Here is a 20,885-nt window from a genome sequence, read left to right on the forward strand (position 1 = left end):
GGGATTGTATATCCTGTTGACTCATTAGTGACACTTCGGATATAATTTGGCAGGATTTATGAATTTGTTGTTTGAAGTCAATAATTTTTCTTAAAAACTGATCTTATAGGTACCCTCCATTATAAATACCTTATGGGATTCTCTCCTGGAATTAGATGATCTAACAGCTTCAACAAATAGTATTATGACTCTTCTTTCATCCATGTTAACTTACCCTCAGGTCCAGCAATGCAGGTAATTATTTCTTATTAGTATAATAAAATAGTAAACCTTTATATATCTTTTTTTTTTTTTTTTTTGGTTTTTCGAGACAGGGTTTCTCTGTGTAGCTTTGCGCCTTTCCTGGAGCTCACTTGGTAGCCCAGGCTGGCCTCGAACTCACAGAGATCCGCCTGGCTCTGCCTCCCGACCTTTATATATCTTTCCAGATGATTAAACTTAGATTGTTCTAGCACCTTTAAGAACAGTGCTGTATATTGAGGACACGGCTTTTTCTCAGAAAGTTTTTTTTTCCTTTATTCTTGGTACTAGAACATTTGGGACAAAAAAGGTTAGTTTAGGGGCTAGGATAAGAGCTTAGTGGGAGATTGCCTACCATACAAAGCCCCAAGTTCTAGCACTGCATACACACAAATAAAGAAACTTCAAAGAGTTATTTTCTTACCTTGGGTATTAGTTTTTTTGGGGTTTTTTTGAAGATTTATTTATTTATTATGTATACAGTGTTCTTCCCCCATGTATGCATGCAGGCCAGAAGAGGGCACCAGATCTCATTACAGATGGTTGTGAACCACCATGTGGTCGCTGGGAATTGAACTCAGGACCTCTGGAAGAGTAGCCAGTGCTCTTAACCTTTGAGCTACCTCTCCAGCCCGGGTATTAATTAGTTTTATAGTTCATTATCTTGTGGATCTAAAATAGATACTTTAAAATAGTTTATTTTAAAAACAGTCATTTTGCTGGGTGGTTTTCACTTATACCTTTAATTCCAGCACTTGAGAGGCAGAGGCAGGTGGATCTCTGAGTTTGAGGCCAACCTGGTCTACAAAGTGAATTCCGGGACAGCCAGAGCCTGTTACACAGAGAAACCCTGTCTGAAAACACAAACACCCCCAAAACCTCAAACAAACTAAGAACTAAAAACAACAACAGTCATTGTAGAGCCTTTAATCCCAGCACGCAGAGGCAGAGGCAGGCGGATCTCTGTGAGTTTCAGGCTATACTAGTCTACACAGTGAGTTCCAGAACAGGTAGGGCTGTTCCAGAGAAATCCTGTCTTGAAAAAACAAACACCAACCAACCAAAAAAACCAATCAGTTCATATTATCCCCAGTGATAGCCCAGAATATAGATTTTTAAAATTAAGCATGCCAGAATGCTGTTTCTTTTTCTTTTTTTAATACACCTTTTCTCACTTTTTAAAAAAGATTTTATTTATTTATTTATTTATTTATTTATTTATTTATTTATTTTGTATACAGTGTTTTGTCTGCATGTATGTCTGCCCACCAGAAGAGGGCACAAGATCTCATAGATGGTTGTGAGCCACCATGTGGTTGCTGGGAACTGGACCTTTTAACCTCTGAGCCATCTCTCCAGCTCCACTGTTACTGTTTGTAATAATAGTATCCAAAAAAATGCAGAAGAAATGTTATACAGCTTTTTAAAAATTCACAAATGGGGAAGTTACTGTTCTTAGCCTAGTGAGGTTTATTCAGTGAATGTTCATAAGATTTTAAAGCAACTTGGGGCTACATGAGTATTTCAGTGAAATTCAAGCACGTATGAAAAGCATGTTCTTCATGTATTGTAACTGGTAGGATTTAGTGCAGAATTTAGGCTGGCAGAGCATCATGCAAGAAGAGTAGCAAGCGAGTTTTCATAGAAGCGATAGAAGACAGCAACTGAAGTGGTCGCGCATGGGTGGGGCTTCCCACTTTCGACAGCTTCTGCTGCTAGTCCAGTACGAAAGGATTAAGTGAGTTCATGGACAACTCTTCCACATCTGTACAGTTACAGGGGTTTTAAATTACTTTAAACCAGAGGTCAAGTAAATCTCTTTGAAGGCCTAAACACTGAACATTTTTGGTTGTGAGCCAGTCTTAGCTGAAACTATTCCACTATGTTACTGTAACCAGATAACTGCCAGCATACAATTCGTAGAGGATATGTTTCAGTAAAACTTTCATTGGGAAAAAAAAAGTCTATAGATTTGGCCTGTAAACCTTAGTGGGTGGTATCAAGAAAACTAAATAATGTAGGACTGGAGAGATCTCAGCAGTAAGATTGTTCTTCCAGGGGACCCAGGCTCAATTCCTAGTACCCACATGATGACATGAGGGCTCACAGCCATCTGTAACTCTAGCTCCAGGGCCCTCTTCTGGTCCCAGTGGATATGGCATGCATGTTATGCACAGATATACATGCAGGCAGAACACCCAGACACATAAAATAATGAAATAATTTAAAAATCATAGATAATGTAAGAAAATTATGCAATGTAATAAAATTTCTGGTAATCCAATATGAAATAATATAGTGTTCCGTTTTTTTAATCTCAAAATTGGCCTTATTAGAAAAACTGTGTCATATATTGTGGTAATTGGCAGATACTTTCTATCTTATACAAGAAGAAATGCAGCATGTTGAACAATTACACTATTAAGTCTTTTTTTATGACGCTTTTATATATCTGAATCACTCATGTCTGCATGTGTATGTATTTAAATTGGAACTTTTAAAATGAATTTACAAAATAAATAAACATAAGAAGTAAAGTTCATGTATACCTGCAAGTAATGAAAATAGCATTGAAGGGGTCCTCGGAGGGAGGCATAGAAGGTGACAGGTGGTAGTGTGGATACTGGCATGTCCTTTTTTTGTTCCATGAATGGATGTAGTTCAAGTGCTACTGAAGAATTATTTCCTAATTTGAGGTCCTTTTAGAAATGACTTCTGAATGTCATTTCAGAAGTGCTGGGGTTCAAGTTAGCCTAGATTTGGCTTTGCTTAGTTCCTCCATTTAAAGTCTTAGAAGGAAGAAATGTGAATCTTCCTAATATAGAAAATGCTAAGCCAGGATAACAAAATTCAAAACTACTATTAACTCTTAATCTCTTGCTCATTTGAAGCCTGAAAGATGAATAGAAATTATGATTAGCTACCCATTGAGGTTAGCCCTCGGGATGGCAAACAGTTATGCAAACCTGATTGTGTAGCTAGGATACATTCCCCATTTTCCTGGGAAGAGCAAAGTTACAATTGCAGATAATTGGAAAGTTCTGACTTGATGAGGGTAATTAAAGCATTAGTGCCATTGAGAAACCTATTATTAAATCTCTACCCTTTATTGGCTGCAAAATCTGTCTTTTGGTGTTACAATAACATTTTTGAATGAGTGTTAAGTGAATACTCATGAAAATTGGATCATTTCCTATTTATTAAAAAGGCATGTCAACATCACCAGGTTCGTACAACATTGATATTAGATAACATGTTTATGGAGTTTCAACTGAGAATGAATAAGATTAATTTGTGTTTGCTTTTTTTAGTATTCAGCAGTCACTTACAGTTTTAGTTCCCCGTGTCTGGCCATTTTTGCATCACACTATATCTTCAGTTCGAAGAGCAGCATTGGAAACTCTCTTTACATTGTTATCAACACAGGACCAGGTAAGAACTGATAATTATTTATAGCAACCTCAAAACTTCTGTAAATTAATTTTATAGAACAGATCACATCATTGCCTCATCTTTGCTATATATCAAAAAATCAGAATGCTTGGGCATGGTAGGTATATGGTAACCATGTAAACATAAGAATATCATCAATATGGGGCTGGAGAGATGGCTCAGAGGTTAAGAGCATTGGCTGCTCTTCCAGAGGTCCTGAGTTCAGTTCCCAGCAACCACAGGGTGGCTCACAGCCATCTGTAATGAGATCTGGTGCCCTCTTCTGGCATGCAGGCAGAATAACACTGTGTACATAAATAAATAAATCTTAAAAAAAATTTTTTTGAAAGGGAATCTCATCAATATGAGGTCAGAAATATTTTAGAATTTTGTTTTAGTTTTATTATATCAGAACTTGGGACTAATGCTTAATACATATGAAATAATCAATTAAATATTAAGTGAATTATTGATTGAATAATTCCTTCCTTTAGGATGAATGTTAGTCTGTGATTGATAGGTAATTGGCAGAAACCATCCCAGGTTATAAAGGCTGCATTGAAACACTGAAATAAAACCACTTAAAGACTGACTACTGGATTTCCAACTTGTCTTCTGTTAAAAGTTACTGTTACAAGAGCGTGCATTTCCAAGGATCATGTAATTCATTAGTCACGTACTGGGATTCCCACAGAGTTCCTTCAGGTCATATTAGTGTGTGAGTGGTGTGCTGATGAGTCCTGTTTACATTCCTATTTTTGAAATAATTCTGGAGATTGAAAAAAATATGTCAGGAAAATAAATACCAATAACGTGTTAGAGTTTTAGTCAATCACTTATTTGTTTATATTTATTTTATTTTATTTTGAGACAGGGTTTTGCTGTTTGGTCTTGGCTGGCCTGAAATTCATTATGTTAACCAGGCTGGCCTCCAGCCGACAGACATTTATTTGCCTGCCTTTGCCTCCTGAGTACTGGAATTGAAATTTGGGCCAATCACTTTCTTTTAGAGTTTGTGGGTTTGTTTTGTGGGTTTTTTGTTTGTTTGTTTGTTTTGATTTGATTTGATTTGTTTTTGTCTTTATTTTTATTTTATGTGCAAGAATCTGTATACCACATGCATGTGTGGTGACCCTCCATGTGGGTGCTGGGAATCAAACCCAGGCCTTTTGCAACAAGAGTTCTTAACCACTGAGCAAACTCTCTAGCCCTCCCTTTTTTAGAGTTATTAATAATTTTATTTTAGTAGGTTTCACAGCTAAAATCTTGTTGTGAGGAAAAGGATGTCTAATGCTATAAATCCTAAACACAGGCAAAGCTTCATCAGCTTTCCTGATTCCATCTTTAAAATGAACTTTTAATATCTCTGATACATTTGATTTCTCTTTCTCAGCTGTCGAAACACACTCTTAATTTATGAAAAAATGATTGTTTCCCAGCATCAGGACTCAGGAAACAGAGAAATCACTTAGGACCCTGATGAATGAATTGTGAAAATTCAGATGACAAGTGTAGAAAGTAGTTTGGAGCTTGTGCTGTCCCATAGGGCAAGTGTGTTAGTCTGGGTCAAGTGCACAGACTGGTCTCAGTTTGAGTTACTCATTACAAATTGTGCAAGAAACAAAAAGAGGTGAAACAAAGACTGTCTGCCCTTCTCAAGAGCAGTCGTATTTTTAGACAGTAGACACTTGCATGAGTGAATGTCTCTTATGTTGCTAACCATCTATATTCCATATAGATGTGCTTTAATTCGAGACATGATACTGTATCACATTTGTGTAAATAAACATTTATAAATTTAATTTTGCATTATCCTTGTAATTTTGTCTAATTGGAATCTCTGCAGAAAAGCCTTTAGGTCTCTTTTGTAATTCTAAATTGTTTGGTTATGGGATGAAAATGCAACTGGCATAGATTGTTCCTAATTTTCATTTCATTTTTGCTTTAGTGATTTTGGGCATGCCCTTAATCCTAGCACTTGGGAGGCAGAAGCAGGTAGATCTCTATGAGCTCAAGGCCAGCCTGGTCTACAAATTTAGTTCTAAGACAGCCAGAACTGTTACACAGAGAAACCCTGTTTCAAAAAACAAAACAAAAACATGTCTTTTTTGTTTGAGAATTGGTCTTACTGTATAGTCCAGTCTGGCCCTCAACTTTTTTGCCTTAGCTTCCTGAGTGTTGGGATTGGGAACATGCAGCACCATGCCCAAGCTCACCTATTTTTCAATTTATGTACTTTCTTCTGTTTACATATTTACAAAATTATTATCTTCTTCTCTTTGGTACTTGTTTCTGCACAGTCATGGTATTATTAAAAGGAATAATTCAAGTTAATTCTTTGGAAGCACTTAGGAGGCAGGGCAGGCCAATCTCGGGAGTTCAAGGCCAGCCTGGTCTACAGAACAAGTTCCAAGACAGCCAGGATCACACAGACAAACACAACAGACTCTGAACACAACAATTTGGGGACCCATAGCCTCAGTTATTTTCAAAATGCTCAGTAGCTTGTTTTTGTCTGCTATAGTAAACCCCTGCATTTATCTTGATATCAAGCTGTTAAAATCTATTTCCTTATTTATACTTCAGAGTTGAGAACATTTCTCAGTCTATTCTGGTTACTCAGTTATAACCGTGTGCACTTAATCAGGGTATCTTTGCATATGGCTTACTGTTCCTGCATGTTTACAGACACATTCTCAAATCCTTTTCTAAATGTGAGCTCTCTTCCTGTTTACCTGCAGGGTAATCCTTTCTTTCAGGGAACAGGTCAAATCTTCCGTGTCTCCAAGCTATTTTAATTTCTGTAACTTACTGTCATTATGTGTGTGCTGTATGTATGGACTTGCATAGGCCAGAGGACAGCATTCAATGTCTATCATTCCTTGGGCTCCATCAGCCTTTCTAATCTGAGACAGGGCTCACGCTGGTCTGGCATTTGCCCTAAGACCTGCCTACTTTTGCCTCCCTGTCTACCCCATTTGGCTGTTTTTGTTTTTATTTTTATTTTATTTTATGTGTATGGATGAGTACTTGCATGCATTTATGTGCACCATGTGTGTCTGGTCCTGGAGCTGCAAGTGCACAAATATACTTAACCACTGACCAGCTCCCTAGCCCATTTTTTTTTCTTTCTTTCTTTTTTTCTTTTAATGTGGGTTCTGGGTATTAAACTCTGGTTTTCATGCTTACAGGGTAAGCATTTCACTGACTGAGCTGTCTCCCCAGTCCTCTGATTTTTGTTTTATATTCATTCATTCATTCATTCATGTATCTATTTGTATGTGTATGGATGACTAGCACACAAGTAGAGGTCAGAAGGAAACTTGCAGGGGTTGATTCTCTCCTTCCACCAGGTTCTGGGGATTAAACTCTGGTCATCAAACACATTTATCTACTGAATTATCTCTCTGCAACCCCCTTTAAATCTGAACTTTTTTGGGGCAAAACTATTATTATATAGTGAAAACTTTATTATAAGTCTGTGATCCCAGTAACATCTAAAGAACTCTTAGAGTTCCTAACCCGATGCCATTTTTTTATTGTCTTCTTCACAGATTATCAGGTAGTTACTTATTGGTGATTCATAGTTCTCTGTAAATTCCTTACTAATATAATTCCATGATCCCTTAGCTTAATTTTTAAAAATCTTTCTTGCTTGCAGCTTTGAAATTCAAAGCTTGCTGGGCGGTAGTGGTGCATGCCTTTAATCCCAGCACTCGGGAGGCAGAGGCAGGTGGATCTTTGTGAGTTCGAGGCCAGCCTGGTCTCCAAAGCGAGTTCCAGGACAGGCACCAAAGCTACACAGAGAAATCCTGTCTCGAAAGACCAAAAAAAAAAAAAAAAAAAAAAAATCCTTGCAACCTTTTTTACAGTTGTAGATGAGGGGTTGGGGATTTAGCTCAGTGGTAGAGCGTTTACCTAGCAAGCACAAGGCCCTAGGTTCGGTCCTCAGCTCCAGAAAATTAAAAAAAAAACAAAACCAAAAACAAAAACAAAAAAGAAACAGTTGTAGATGAAGTGAGATAATATAAATGAAAGAACTTTGCAAATGTTAATTCTATATAAATATATATAATTGTACAGATAATAAAACATTCTTATACCATACTTTATTATTGGAAATGATATTTAAAAGTAACAATACAGCTGGATGTGATGGTAGATACCTTTAGTTCCAACACTCGGGAGGCAGAGGCAGGTGGGTCTCTGAGGGGCCAGCCTGGTCTACAGAGCAGGACAGCCAGGATTGTTACACAGAGAAACCCTGTCCAAAAAAAAAAAAAAGTAGCAATACTCTGAAATATTATTGGGATTAATTTTATGCTAGGAAATATGGAGGTGGCTACTACTATTTATATTTTGCAGATGAGAGAACTAATGAGATTAAGAAACTTTCCCAAATTCACATAGGTTACACAGCTCTTTCAGCTTTTACCTAAATTTGACACAGAAAGAAAATAAATTGCGTACCTATTGAATTGCTTTCCAGCTTCAGAATGTGAAATGAGCTTGGGTACAGAGAGAATAAGCCTGATGTCTGAGTTCCTGAGCACTGTGTTCTTGTGCCAGTTCCTGACACACCCAGCTGTCACTTTGAAAAATTGCGCAGTAACTTGGTGGGCAAGGTCACAGTAGCTCAGTATGTCACCTCATAAAGATCACTCTTCAGTTTACTCACAATTTTTCTGCCGTTTTTATTATTATTTTTGTTTTGCCCATAAAATTAGAAGATTCGAAGAAAGATGTTATTGTCAACTGTAGAAAGACGTGTGTCTACCATTATCAGTGTCAGAGAGTTGTTTTTCTTACCCCGAAAGTCACCTTTGCTGTAGCCATTTCTCATCCTCCCAGCCTCTTAGAGTCTCTGCTCTTTGACTCGCTCCATAGTTTTGCATATGTCAGGTAGTTGGAGTCATCAGTATGGAACCTTTTCATTACTTTGTAATAGGCATTCAGGTTTCCTTTGTGTTTCTTATGTCTTAATAGCTTATTTTTGTAAGGGTGTCTTACACTCCTATTGTCTTGTTGTACCCTAATTTATTCATTCACCTACTGAAAGGACACCTTGGATACTTTCAAGTTTTGGTAGTATATATGAGGCTTCTATAAAGTACAGGTTTTTGTATGAATCAATACTTCCCCTACTGTGTGCAGATATTAAGGAGCCCACATACTAGACTATACTATAAGAATAGATTTAATTTTGTAAGGAACTTCTAAGTTGTCTTTTAGAGTAGATGCACCATTTTGCCCTTTCATCAACAGTAAGTGCTCCACATTCTGGCCAGTGTATAATATTATCAGTGTTCCTTGTTTAGGCCATTTTAACAGGTGTGTGGTGATAGTCTCATTGTTGCAACATACCATGCGGAATATTTTCTTTTCTTTGTCTGTTACAGTGCTGTGGACTAAACCCAGGTTTCACACATGCAAGGCAAGCATTCTACCACTGAACTAGATCCTTGGAACCATCATTATCTTCCTTTTTTTTTTTTTTTTTTTTTTTTTTAAATAAAGAAAGGGTCTTTCTATACAGACCTGGCTGTCCTGGAACTCAGTATGTAGACCAGGCCGACCTCAGACTCAGAGATCTGCCTGCCTCTGCAAGGTGTCTGCCACAATGCCTGGCTTTCTTAGAACAGTTTTGAGAGAAAACTGAAGGAAAAGTATAGTGTTCCCATATACCTTAATCTCACATGGTATATGGCATTCCCCCACTGTGAACACCCTATATGGGAAAATAAGGCCCTCCCTCACTCTTAGTGGGTTTGCATTAACTGAAGTTTATAGTCTCCATTAGGGTTCACCCTTGTGTTGTACAGTCTGTGGGCTCGACCAAACCTCTTGTGTATGTGTGTGTGTATGTCTGCACAATTACATAGAACAATAATAGTCTTACTGCTCTGAGCATCCTCTGTGCTCTCCCCATGAACTCTTCCCCAGGCAGACTTGAATACTTAAAATGTGTATTCATCAGCATTTGTAGCAGGAGGCAGCAAGCACACTTTATATCACATTGTATTTGTTAAACATGCAGGGCAAACGTCTTCCTTTAGAGGTGGAATTTGGTGTCTACAGGTAACTGTTTAGATTGCCAGTGACTGAGATGAGGGTAAGGGAAGAGAGTCATGTAAGCTAATGTCTAGGAACTACATGTCATAAGTTTGATTCTGTTTTTGTTTTCAGAACTCTTCATCTTGGCTTATACCCATCCTGTCTGATATGCTGCGACACATTTTTCAGTTTTGTGTTTTAGAAAGCAGCCAGGAAATTCTGGATCTTATTCACAAGGTACATGATGAATCTGTCAGTATTTCTTGTTCTAATAAATTTATATAGTTAAAATAATTACTATGCTATTGGTGAGGGATTTTAATGAATTAAGCCAACTAAAATATTTGAAGAGTCCAGTAATCTACAAGATGATCCGGAAAACTAGGCTTCTTATGGGATATAATATAAATTCAGGTTAGTTATGTTTGTTTCTTCTTATATGTCCTATTAAGCTAATGTTTTACTTTTTAAAGAGCTTTTATTTAATATTTTCTTTTCAATTTTGTGTGTGTGTGTGTGTGTGTGTGTGTGTGTGTGTGTGTGTGTGTGTGTGAGAGAGAGAGAGAGAGAGAGAGAGAGAGAGAGAGAGAGAGAGAGAGAGAGAGAGAGAGAGAAGACAGTGTGTGAGTGGTGGTGGGGGGAGAAGGGAGGAGAGGAGAGGAGAGAGAGAATTCCTGTGGAGTTCAGAGGTATTCTGTTTCTTTGTGGAGGGACCTTGTTGGAATCTCTGAGACAGGGTCTCACATAACCAAGGCTGGCTTGAGCTTGCTATATAACTAGGTAGGGTTGGCCCCAGACCCCTGGTCTCTCAATCCTGGGCTTGTAGATATGTTGAGCATGCCTAGTGTGGCATGTTTAATTTATAAAGTCTTTTTATAAACTATCAAATATTCTCTGTTTTGATGTTGTTGTTGAGTAGATCTATCTGTGTATCTCAAGCTGACCCTGAACCCTTGATCTTTCTGCTTCAGTCCTCCTGAGTGCTTTATAAATGTGTACCACCATACCCAACTCCTATATTCCTGTTTTGTTTTTGTTTTTCTTCTTTTAGGTTTTTCAAGACAGGGTTTCTCTGTGTCACAGCTCTGGCTGTCCTGGAACCTGCTCTGTAGACCAGGTTGGCCTTGAACTCACAGAGATCTGCCTGCCTCTACCTCCCGAGTACTGGGATTAAAGGTGTGCACTGCCACCACCTGGCTCCAACATTCCTTTTTTAAAACCTTATTTACTGGGCTGGAGATTGGCTCAGTGGTTGAGAGTACCTGTTGCTACAGAAGACCCAGATTTGATTCCTAGCACCCACATGGCAGCTCATAATCATCTGTAACTCTAGTTCCAGAGGATCTGATACTTCTGACTTTCATGGGCACTGGTCACACACGTGATACATATACATATATGCAGGCCCACACATAAACCAATTTAGTCGGGCCGGGCGGTGGTGGCGCACGCCTTTAATCCCAGCACTCGGGAGGCAGAGCCAGGCGGATCGCTGTGAGTTCGAGGCCAGCCTGGGCTACCAAGAGAGCTCCAGGAAAGGCGCAAAGCTACACAGAGAAACCCTGTCTTGAAAAACCAAAAAAAAAAAAAAAAAAAAAAAAAACAAACTTTAAAAAAAGGCCGGGCGGTGGTGGCGCACGCCTTTAATCCCAGCACTCGGGAGGCAGAGCCAGGCGGATCTCTGTGAGTTCGAGGCCAGCCTGGGCTACCAAGTGAGCTCCAGGAAAGGCGCAAAGCTACACAGAGAAACCCTGTCTCGAAAAACCAAAAAAAAAAAAAAAAAACCAATTTAGTCTTAAAAGACCACAACTTCTGTGTGTGTGGGTGGGGGGGGGTGTGCAGTGTGTGTGTGTGCAGTGTGTGGGTGTGTAGGGTGGGGCAGCTTTTTAGGCTTTGGTTCTCTCTTTTCATCTTGTAGGTTCTGGAAACTGAACTCAGATTGTCAAGTGTGGTGGCATGTACCTTTACTCACTGAGTCATCTTTGTGGCCCCCATGTTCTTAAAGAACAACACTCTACTTTGCCTTATTTCTGTACCAGTATTTCAAAGTGAATCTCTATGTTGACTTTTCAGATGAATCTCTGCTATAACCTACTCCCTCCAGTTGATTTTCTCTAAAAGTATGTTTTATATTTTGTTAGCACTTAATAGAAAAATTTGTTTCCTATTCTCCTTTTCACTCCATAGGTTTGGATGGAACTGTTGAGCAAGGCTTCCGTTCAGTATGTGGTAGCAGCTGCTTGCCCATGGATGGGTGCTTGGCTTTGCTTAATGATGCAGCCTTCTCATTTACCTATTGACTTAAATATGTTGCTAGAAGTAAAAGCTAAAGCCAAGGTAAGTATAGAGAAACATAAAGTATTTCTATGTTCAACTCATTACCAAGATAGTAACTGAGAAACTTGCAATTACTGCTTTATTCTAAGGGTGTCTTCATTAACATTAGGTAGGATCAATTCTTTATTCAGACTCTGACAAACTCAATAGTAATTATTAGCCCTTAGAATTTTATGAAGAAAACTACATTTTACTGGCTTTGTTGTTTCCAATTAAATTTTATTGATTGATCTTTAATTATTGATTTTTCCTTTCTGTTTTTCCCCTAGGAAAAAACAGGTGGTAAGGTACGGCAAGGCCAAATCCAGAATAAAGAAGTGCTTCAGGAGTATATTGCAGGTGCAGACACAGTCATGGAAGACCCAGCTACCAGGGATTTTGTAGTTATGAGGGCCAGGATGACGGCAGCTAAGTGAGTACTCAAGTGTCGTAGAGGGAAAGTTCTGGCTAATAACTAAACAATTTAACCAAAAGATTTTTTTCATGTCTGTCAGTTCTTCTTCCTTTATACTACTTATCAAAGAAAAAACTAAAGCAAGTAAATATTTTTAAGGTTTTGAAGTTTTAAAAATAGATGATTGGGTGGTGGTGACCCATTCCTTTAATCCCAACAGTTGGGAGGCAGGTGGATCTCTGTGGGTTCGAGGCCAGCCTGGTCTACAAAGAGGGTTTCAAGAATTTGGGGTTGGAGGTACAGTTCAGTTAGTAGAATGTTTGCCTAGCATGCACAAGTCTCTGGATTTGACCCCAGACACCACACAAACAGTGTGGTGGTGCACACCTGCAGTATCACTTGAGAGGTGACCGGAGGGAGATCAGGAGTTGAGAGTCATCCTCAGTGACATTGAGAGTTAAGAACCAACCTGGAATATGTTAGACCCTGTATCAAAGACAAAAACAAATTACCTTATGTCTTCATGAAAATAAGGTAGAAGATAAGTTGCAGTTTTTATGGGGAAATTTATATCTTTAGTAGGAGAAATTTTCCCTCAAGTGATTTTTATAGTATGGCCTTTTCCTTTCTTTTAGGTTGTTAGGAGCACTTTGTTGCTGTATTTGTGATCCAGGTGTAAATATGGTAAACCAAGAAATTAGACCAGCAGAATCTCTTGGCCAGTTACTTCTGTTCCATCTGAACTCCAAATCTGCTTTACAGAGAATTAGTGTTGCATTAGTAATCTGCGAATGGGCTGCTTTACAAAAGGTAAGGTATATTCCTAAAGTAATAAAGGCAAATTTAGTAAAACCAATTTCTGTTAGCATTTAGAACTATTTTATAACTTACAACATAAAAGAAAAAGCCGTTTCTTTATAAAAATCTAACAGTTATGGGAAAGTATTCCATATAATATTGAACATCGTTTTCCATTTACTTTTAACTTGTTTTTTTAGCACCCCATTCATATGAGACTACTAAACTGCTCATATTTAGTATCTGTCCATCCCTACAGTCTGTTACAAAGCTCCCTGTGTGTGTATAGAAAAGACTCGCGTGTGTATAGAAAGAAGCAAGCCAGAGCCTGACTATGTAGTCCAGTTGGTCATTACTTTCAGGCAGCACATTTTTAGTGCTTTGTGTTTTTGGAGCTCTATTTATATGGATAGTTACAAGGGCAGAAGTTTTGGTCACAAGAAAAAGATCTCCACATTTGAACTCAAATCTGCATTTCCAAATGAACCAATTCCCTTCTAGCCTCTTTAACTTTAAGCTTCTGTAAGATGTATGATTTTGTGTAAGACTTGTTTCTGTAAATCAAAGAAACTTCCTGCTGGTTTTGTTTATTCCATTGACTGGAATTCTGGAAATTTAACTGTCTGCACTTGCTGTGAGAGTTGCTTGTTACTGCCTCTTAGCAGTTTGTCAAAGCTATGTCTAAAAGTAATTGAACCATGCTTTATTGCAATTGAGACCCCACTTTGCCTCTGGAAAGAAGCAAAGCTTATCTGTTTTGTTGTCAGGACTCCATGTGCTGGAGAGGCAGTGATGCTGTGCTTTTTGTGCCTCTCAGACTCAGCAGCAAGTGTTGACAGTTCGGTTTCTGGACCCTCACAGAGCTTCTCTGGATTTACTCTGTGAAGCCCAGGCTGATCACCCAGATCCCACAGAACCCCTCATGGCTCACCACTGAGGCCATTCCCCATCTTGTTGGGGCAGGCAACAACCAGAGAGAGTGGGAAGGGTTAGTTAAATTTGGGGGCAGGTAAGTAGCTTTTAAATTATATCCATTTTTACAATACAGCATGTGAAGCTGTGGTTGAACTGTTAAAGATATCTAATATCAAATTTTGAATAATATTTTTAGTGCATGCCAGATTGTTTTCTGACTGGTTTTTATAGTAATATACTTCTAAATGTCTGCTCTATTTATTTATATATACATATTTTGAGTAAATTCAGAGTACACTAAGAATAATTAGGCTGAAAATTAAGTGCAATTATAGTAGTTACATGTGCATGTCCTGTAGTCATATTAAAATCTCAGAGTAGTTTTGATGTAATACTTTTTCTTTGTGTAACTAACTATTCTGGAAGATAACAGACTGTAGATTCAAAATCAATGGCAATGTAGCATTTGGTTGTCTGAAGTCAAGATTTAGACATCTCTGCCATTATGTTTCTGTATTTCCCCTGACTCTTGTTATCTGTTGTGTTTTAGGAGTGTAAAGCTGTTACCCTAGCTGTGCAGCCACGTTTGCTTGATATCCTTTCAGAACATTTGTATTACGATGAAATTGCTGTTCCATTCACACGAATGCAGAATGAATGTAAACAGTTTATATCATCATTAGCTGATGCACATATTGAAGTTGGTAATAGAATAAACAACAATGTTTTAACAATAGATCAAGCTAATGACCTGGTGAGTAAAGAAGTAACTTTCTTAATTTTACAACATGAAATAAAGATTAGAAATTTGCCATGATATGTCACCACAGAAGCATACAAATATGTTGAATCTGTTGGTGGTGTGGTAGCCTGTTACCCTGTTCTTTAGAAAGGTTATTTCATTGTACTGAATTTCTTGAAATTAGAGGACAGAGAACTTGTAAAATTTTGTCGCTTATCAGTGTATCATAAGATTTTGGTAGATGAAAGAACCTGCTTCTACAGTTTCTTGAGTATTTCTCTTCTTGGTTTAAGATGAAACTATTTAAATATATAGAAGCAAAAGTGTTACACAAACTGCTCATGTACTCAGCATTTAGAATACCCAGGTTAGATTTTGCAGTTAACATTTTACTAAGCTCGTTAGATCATATGTGTACTTAAAAATATCTCCCATCTTTCCAGCCATCATTCATCTGATGTTTTCATAACATTTCTAAGTAAATTCAGATATTTGTACGTTAGATGAAGGCACAGATCTAAAGTGGACCAATTTAGGGATTTTTCACAGATACGTAAACCAGAGAGAAACATGCAATCAAGATAGAGAATACAGCACTGTTACAGTTTCCAAGCCTATCCTTTCTTCCCCTTGCTCCCAAATAACCATTGTTCTGATCCTTCTGTTACTGATTTATCTGCACATTCTATAATTCTGTATAAATGATACTATAGACCATACTGTTTGGCATAAGGATTTTGGGGCATGAAAAATTTTAATTCATTGTTATGCATATTAATTATTTTGCGTTGCTGAGTTGGATTGCAGAGTTTTACCACAGTTAGTGCCAGCCATTTGCTTCTTGATAAACACATGTCCTATTCCTAGTTTTTGGCTATTGTGAATAGAGATGCTGTAAATATTTTTAAAAAAATATTACTGTATAAATATTTGGACATATATTTTCCTTAGATAAATGTAGTAGAATTGCTGAGCTGTAAGATATATATATATATATATATATATATCTTATTTTTTTAAATTATTTTCGTTTTATATGCATTATTGTTTTGCCTTCATGTATACCTGTGTGAGAGTGTCAGATCCCCTGGAACTGGAGTCACAAATCTGTAAACTGCGAATTGAACCTGGGTCCTCTGGAAGAGAAGTCAATGATCTTAACTGTTAAGCTGTCTTTCTGGCCCCTTGTTGAGTTTTATTTAAATGAACAAAAGCCATGCAGTGATGTAGCTTAATGATAAAGTGCCTTTCCAGCTTATGTTGGGCTCTGAGTTTAGTTCTTAGCACTTGAGTAAGTAGAGATAACATTTTTTTAAAATTTTACTTACTTTTATTTCATGTGCATTGGTGTTTTGCCTGTGGGGGTGTCAGATCCCCTGGAATTGGAGTTACAGACATTGTGAGCCATCATGTGGGTGCTGGAAATTGAACTGGGATCCTCTGGAAGAGCAGTGAGTGTTCTTAACCACTGAGCCATCTCTCCAGCCCAAGAGATAACATTTTTAAGATGAGACTTTTCCCAAATTGGTCATACCATTTTACTCCACCACTCCACAGCTGTGTTTGTCCTGTATCACTGCCAGTGCTCAGCCTGTTCTTGAGCTCCTGAGTGGTTGTGTGATTGTGTCACTAAGGCTTTACTTCACACAGTTCCTTTATGAAGCACAGAGTGAAACTTTGTTGGCCATTTCACACCTCTATTTCAGAAAGTTCTTCGGGTCTTTTATTACTCACTTTTAATTAAGTTGTCAGTTTGCTGTTAGTTTGTAAGAATACTTTATGTATCCTGGATAGCCTGTGCTGGGTGTATGCTTTCTGAGTATTCTCTTTTAATTTTATTACTTCTGTCTTTGAATTTTTAAAAATCATTTTGTACATGTGTGTAAGCATGTTCATAAGTGCACACACGTATGCCATAGCATGCCATAATATGCATGTGGAAGTCAGAAAGAAAACTTGGTAGTTGGTTCTCTCTTTCCACTGTTATGGGGGTTTCAGGGCTCAAACTCAGACCATCAGGCTTGTGTGGAAAGTGCTCTTTCCTGGTGAGCCATCTCTCTGGCCCTTTGGATGATCGGATAGATTACATTTTGAAAAATGTTACTAACTAGTTAATGCTTTTATGGTTCTTTTGTTCTTTCAATCTAACAAACATTTGCATGTTTTGTTTAAGTAAGTTTTCTAGTCGTTTATGTTTAGATTTATTACCTGTCTTCTTTTTCTCCCCTCAGTGCTGGATTTAAATCCAGGACACCTTATGTCCCAGTGAAGTCTCTATTCTATTCTCTGTTTTACTTATTGGCCTGATGGAAGGGTAATTTGAAAAGGAGCCTTGGGTCGGAGCCCTACCCTGGTGCTTTATTCCATAGAAAGGACACTTTTGTCCTTGTCTCTTCGCCAGTCGCAGGATTCTTCCCTTATCCTTGCACTGTAGTGTCTGCTCTAAACCTTCCTTTTTGTTTTTCCCCTGGTTAAAGATTTGCTTATTTTAGTATTTTATGTGTATGGTGTTTCTGTTCTTTTGTGATGAACAAATTGGCATGGTCATGTGGCTATAATTTAAAATCTCTTTTTTAACCTTTTATATTTTATATTGATGAAAAATAAGATCTCGTGTAACTGTTTTGTAGAATTGTCCACTTTGTCTATTATGGAATCAGTTATTTCTAAGTCTTAAAAGATAGGTTCTTAGTAGGATGTGGTGGCAAATATGTACAGTCCCAGCATTCAGGAGGCTGAAGCAGGAGGATGATGTTGAGGATAGCCTGTGCTTGTTGGTGAAACTGTTCCCCTAAACAAAACAGCAACAAAAACTAAACACCCCTGAAAAGTTTACCTTTCCAATGTTTACTTGTTTTGTGATCAATAATTATCAAACTACATCTGTTTATAAAAGCTCTCAATACTTTATTAATTTACTTATGTTTTTTGTTATTCTGTTTTGTTTTTTGATGACAGATTTTTCTCTGTAGCCTTGGCTGTCCTAGAATTTGTGCTGTAGACCAGGCTGGCCTTGAACTCATAGAGGTCCACTTGCTTCTGCCTCCCCAGTGCTGGGATTAAAGGTGTGGGCCACATTGCCTGGCCTATTTTTGTTATATAAGCCTTTACACAATCTTGATGTGCATAAAATTTCAGGGCAACATTATTTATATATTCAAAAGATAGGAAGAACCCAAATATTAATTAACTGATGAATGGGTAAATGTAGGATAGAAAGATTATATACAAAAGTTAAATATTGTTTGACAGAAAATACCATTACATGCTACAACATAGATGGACCTGAAGAACGTTACTGATATTGAGATTTCATTCATATGAAATGGCCAAAATAAACCTGTTTGTGTAAGAGGGAAATAGGTTCTGTAACAGTGGGGAAATGAGAAGTGATTGCTAATGGATATGAGGTTTCTTTAGGAATTGATGAAAATGTTCTGATTGTGGTGAGCCATGGTTCTTAATAAAACCACTAAGTTATTTACTTCAAATGAGTTAATTTATGGTACAGGAATTATCTTTTAATAAAATTAAAATTGAAGAACAGTCTCTTAATGTATACAGTACTGTCTCACTAGTATTGGGCCTTCTACAGTGGCTACTGCATCTGTTTTCTTTTGTTTCTGGAGTAGAGAAGGAGTTTGTGAATTTTGATATTCCTCATATTAACAGTTTATATTGGTTTGTAGCTTTCACATTTTACCAGTTAGGTGAAATTTTGTATATTTAATGGTAATTTTATTTCTCTCAAGAGAATGTCTCTTAAAGAATATAATGCTACTGTTAAGACAAATTAAGCTATACTTTTGGGGCTGTTTTAGACATTATTTAGCTTATTAAATATTAAAACAATTCTTGATACTATGGGACTTTTGCAAGTGAATGAGAAAACTGCCATTTAGGAGTTTCGAGTCTACTTGGGGTTGTTGTAATTAAATATTTTTTGTTTTTTGTTTTTCATTAGGTAACTACTGTTTTTAATGAAGTCACATCAGCTTTTGATTTAAATCCTCAAGTGTTACAGCAGTTAGAGAGTAAACGACATCAGGTCCAAATGACAGTTGCAGAGACCAACCAAGAGTGGCAAGTGTTGCAGTTGAGAGTGCATACTTTTGCTGCATGTGCAGTTGTCAGCTTGCAGCAGCTTCCAGAGAAATTAAATCCTATCATAAAACCACTAATGGAAACAATTAAAAAAGAAGAGAATACGCTCGTCCAGAACTATGCCGCTCAGTGCATAGCTAAGCTTCTTCAGCAGTGTACAACAAGATCACCATGTCCAAATTCAAAAGTTATTAAAAACCTCTGTAGCTCTCTGTGTGTGGACCCGTACCTCACTCCCTGTGTACCATGTCCAGTGCCAACACAGAGTGGCCAGGAGAATTCTAAAGGTATGTGTCTAAACCTTTATTTGCATAGAGAAGGAACTGACCATTAAGTTCGTCTTACCATTAGATTATAGGTATAATTTAACCATAAATACAGTTCCTTTTAGAGCTGCTACCCCTATTTCCTATTCTCCGTGAACAAAGATTGATTCTAACAAAATGGTTGTATCAATTTGTGTATTTGCCAGTCAGTCAGCCCTCTTACATGCAAATTAGCCATCCATATATGAAGTGATGTAAGTCATGTAAAGTCTGTGTTCACCCTTCTTTAACCTTGAAAGTCATTGCACAGCTTATTAGAACTAGACTAGAAAACTAGTTGTATCAAATGTTAATAATTTGGTTCCTTAATTTAGTGCCATGTTATGATGTGAGTGAAGTCTTATTTGATAAATAATACCAAATGAACAAGTTTTCTATTTTTATGTGGAAGACTTATATGGAAAACAAATCTTTCATTAAGATGATCTCAGAGATAAGACTAACGCTGGTGTAGTTTTGGTGGCTGTCCTGGATCTCGCTCTGTAGACCAGGCTGGCCTCGAACTCACAGAGATCCGCCTGGCTCTGCCTCCTGAGTGCTGGAATTAAAGACATGAGCCACCACTGCCTGGCTTTATAATTTTTTTTTTTAAATCAAAATTTTAGAAAACCTAAATTATTCAAAATGTACTAGACTTTAAAAAATAAATGAGAAAGAAGAAAGTTGCATGTTTAACATTAACTTAAATATAGTAGGATCATCCTCCCGTGTCGAGAGGCAATACATTGCAGTGTCAGTGTTTTTCTGAATTTATAGTGATTGTGAACATAGAGAAAACATGAAACATTTTTTAATGTTTCTTATGCATAAGCACTATTGTTGCATGTGGTATTTTTCATTGTTTTTGATTCTACAACTTTTATTATATTCAATATAAATCTTAATTCAAGTAGACAATTTTGTTACCATTTTATTAACAAAAACAACATCCTTTATAAAAATTGAGGTCTTACTCAGTTTAAAATGATGTTATGTCTCTTTAGGGCAACATTTGCTCACCTATATTTTGATTAAGTGGCTTTTTTTCTTATTAGGATCCAACTCAGAAAAAGATGGAATGCACCATACTGTCACTAAGCACAGAGGTATCATTACACTGTATAGGCATCAGAAAGCAGCTTTTGCTATTACAAGCAGGCGAGGTCCTATCCCCAAAGCAATCAAAGCTCAGATAGCAGATCTGCCTGCAGGAAGTAGTGGGAATGTCCTGGTTGAACTTGATGAGGTAAGTAGTTTTTTTCTTCCCCCTCTCTGAATGCATTTACTCTTTAAATATTTAGTTTCTAGATTAGAACAAAGTTATCTTATTACCTTTCAGAGACCATCTTATTCTGTTCCTTATCCTATCAATGCCAAAATTTCCTAGGATATTCTGAGGAAAATTTTACAAGTGTTCAAATAGTAACACCTACCTTTTAGTCAACCAGGTATTATATTAAATGTGTTTTGCCAGGGTAAGGATCTAAATCTAGTTTTCCATATGAACAGCCAGTCACTTCACTGTTAAATCCCTTTATCTCTGATTATAACAACATGTTAGTAT

The 20,885-nt window shown here is 37.3% G+C and overlaps 1 protein-coding gene across 1 annotated transcript in view; it reads left to right on the forward strand.

Moving 5' to 3' along the window:
* Btaf1 (B-TFIID TATA-box binding protein associated factor 1) overlaps positions 1–20,885 on the forward strand; it is a 90,905-nt gene that overhangs the window by 42,276 nt on the left and 27,744 nt on the right. Inside the window, exons 13-21 of the mRNA XM_076562834.1 lie at positions 110–234; positions 3,552–3,672; positions 9,859–9,963; positions 11,914–12,063; positions 12,333–12,475; positions 13,093–13,267; positions 14,721–14,924; positions 18,877–19,303; positions 20,377–20,567. Coding sequence (XP_076418949.1) covers positions 110–234; positions 3,552–3,672; positions 9,859–9,963; positions 11,914–12,063; positions 12,333–12,475; positions 13,093–13,267; positions 14,721–14,924; positions 18,877–19,303; positions 20,377–20,567 — 1,641 coding nt within the window. The remainder of the gene's footprint in view (positions 1–109; positions 235–3,551; positions 3,673–9,858; positions 9,964–11,913; positions 12,064–12,332; positions 12,476–13,092; positions 13,268–14,720; positions 14,925–18,876; positions 19,304–20,376; positions 20,568–20,885) is intronic.

Source organism: Peromyscus maniculatus, chromosome 1, assembly GCF_049852395.1.
Source record: "Peromyscus maniculatus bairdii isolate BWxNUB_F1_BW_parent chromosome 1, HU_Pman_BW_mat_3.1, whole genome shotgun sequence".
Classification (NCBI taxonomy): Eukaryota; Metazoa; Chordata; class Mammalia; order Rodentia; family Cricetidae; genus Peromyscus; species Peromyscus maniculatus.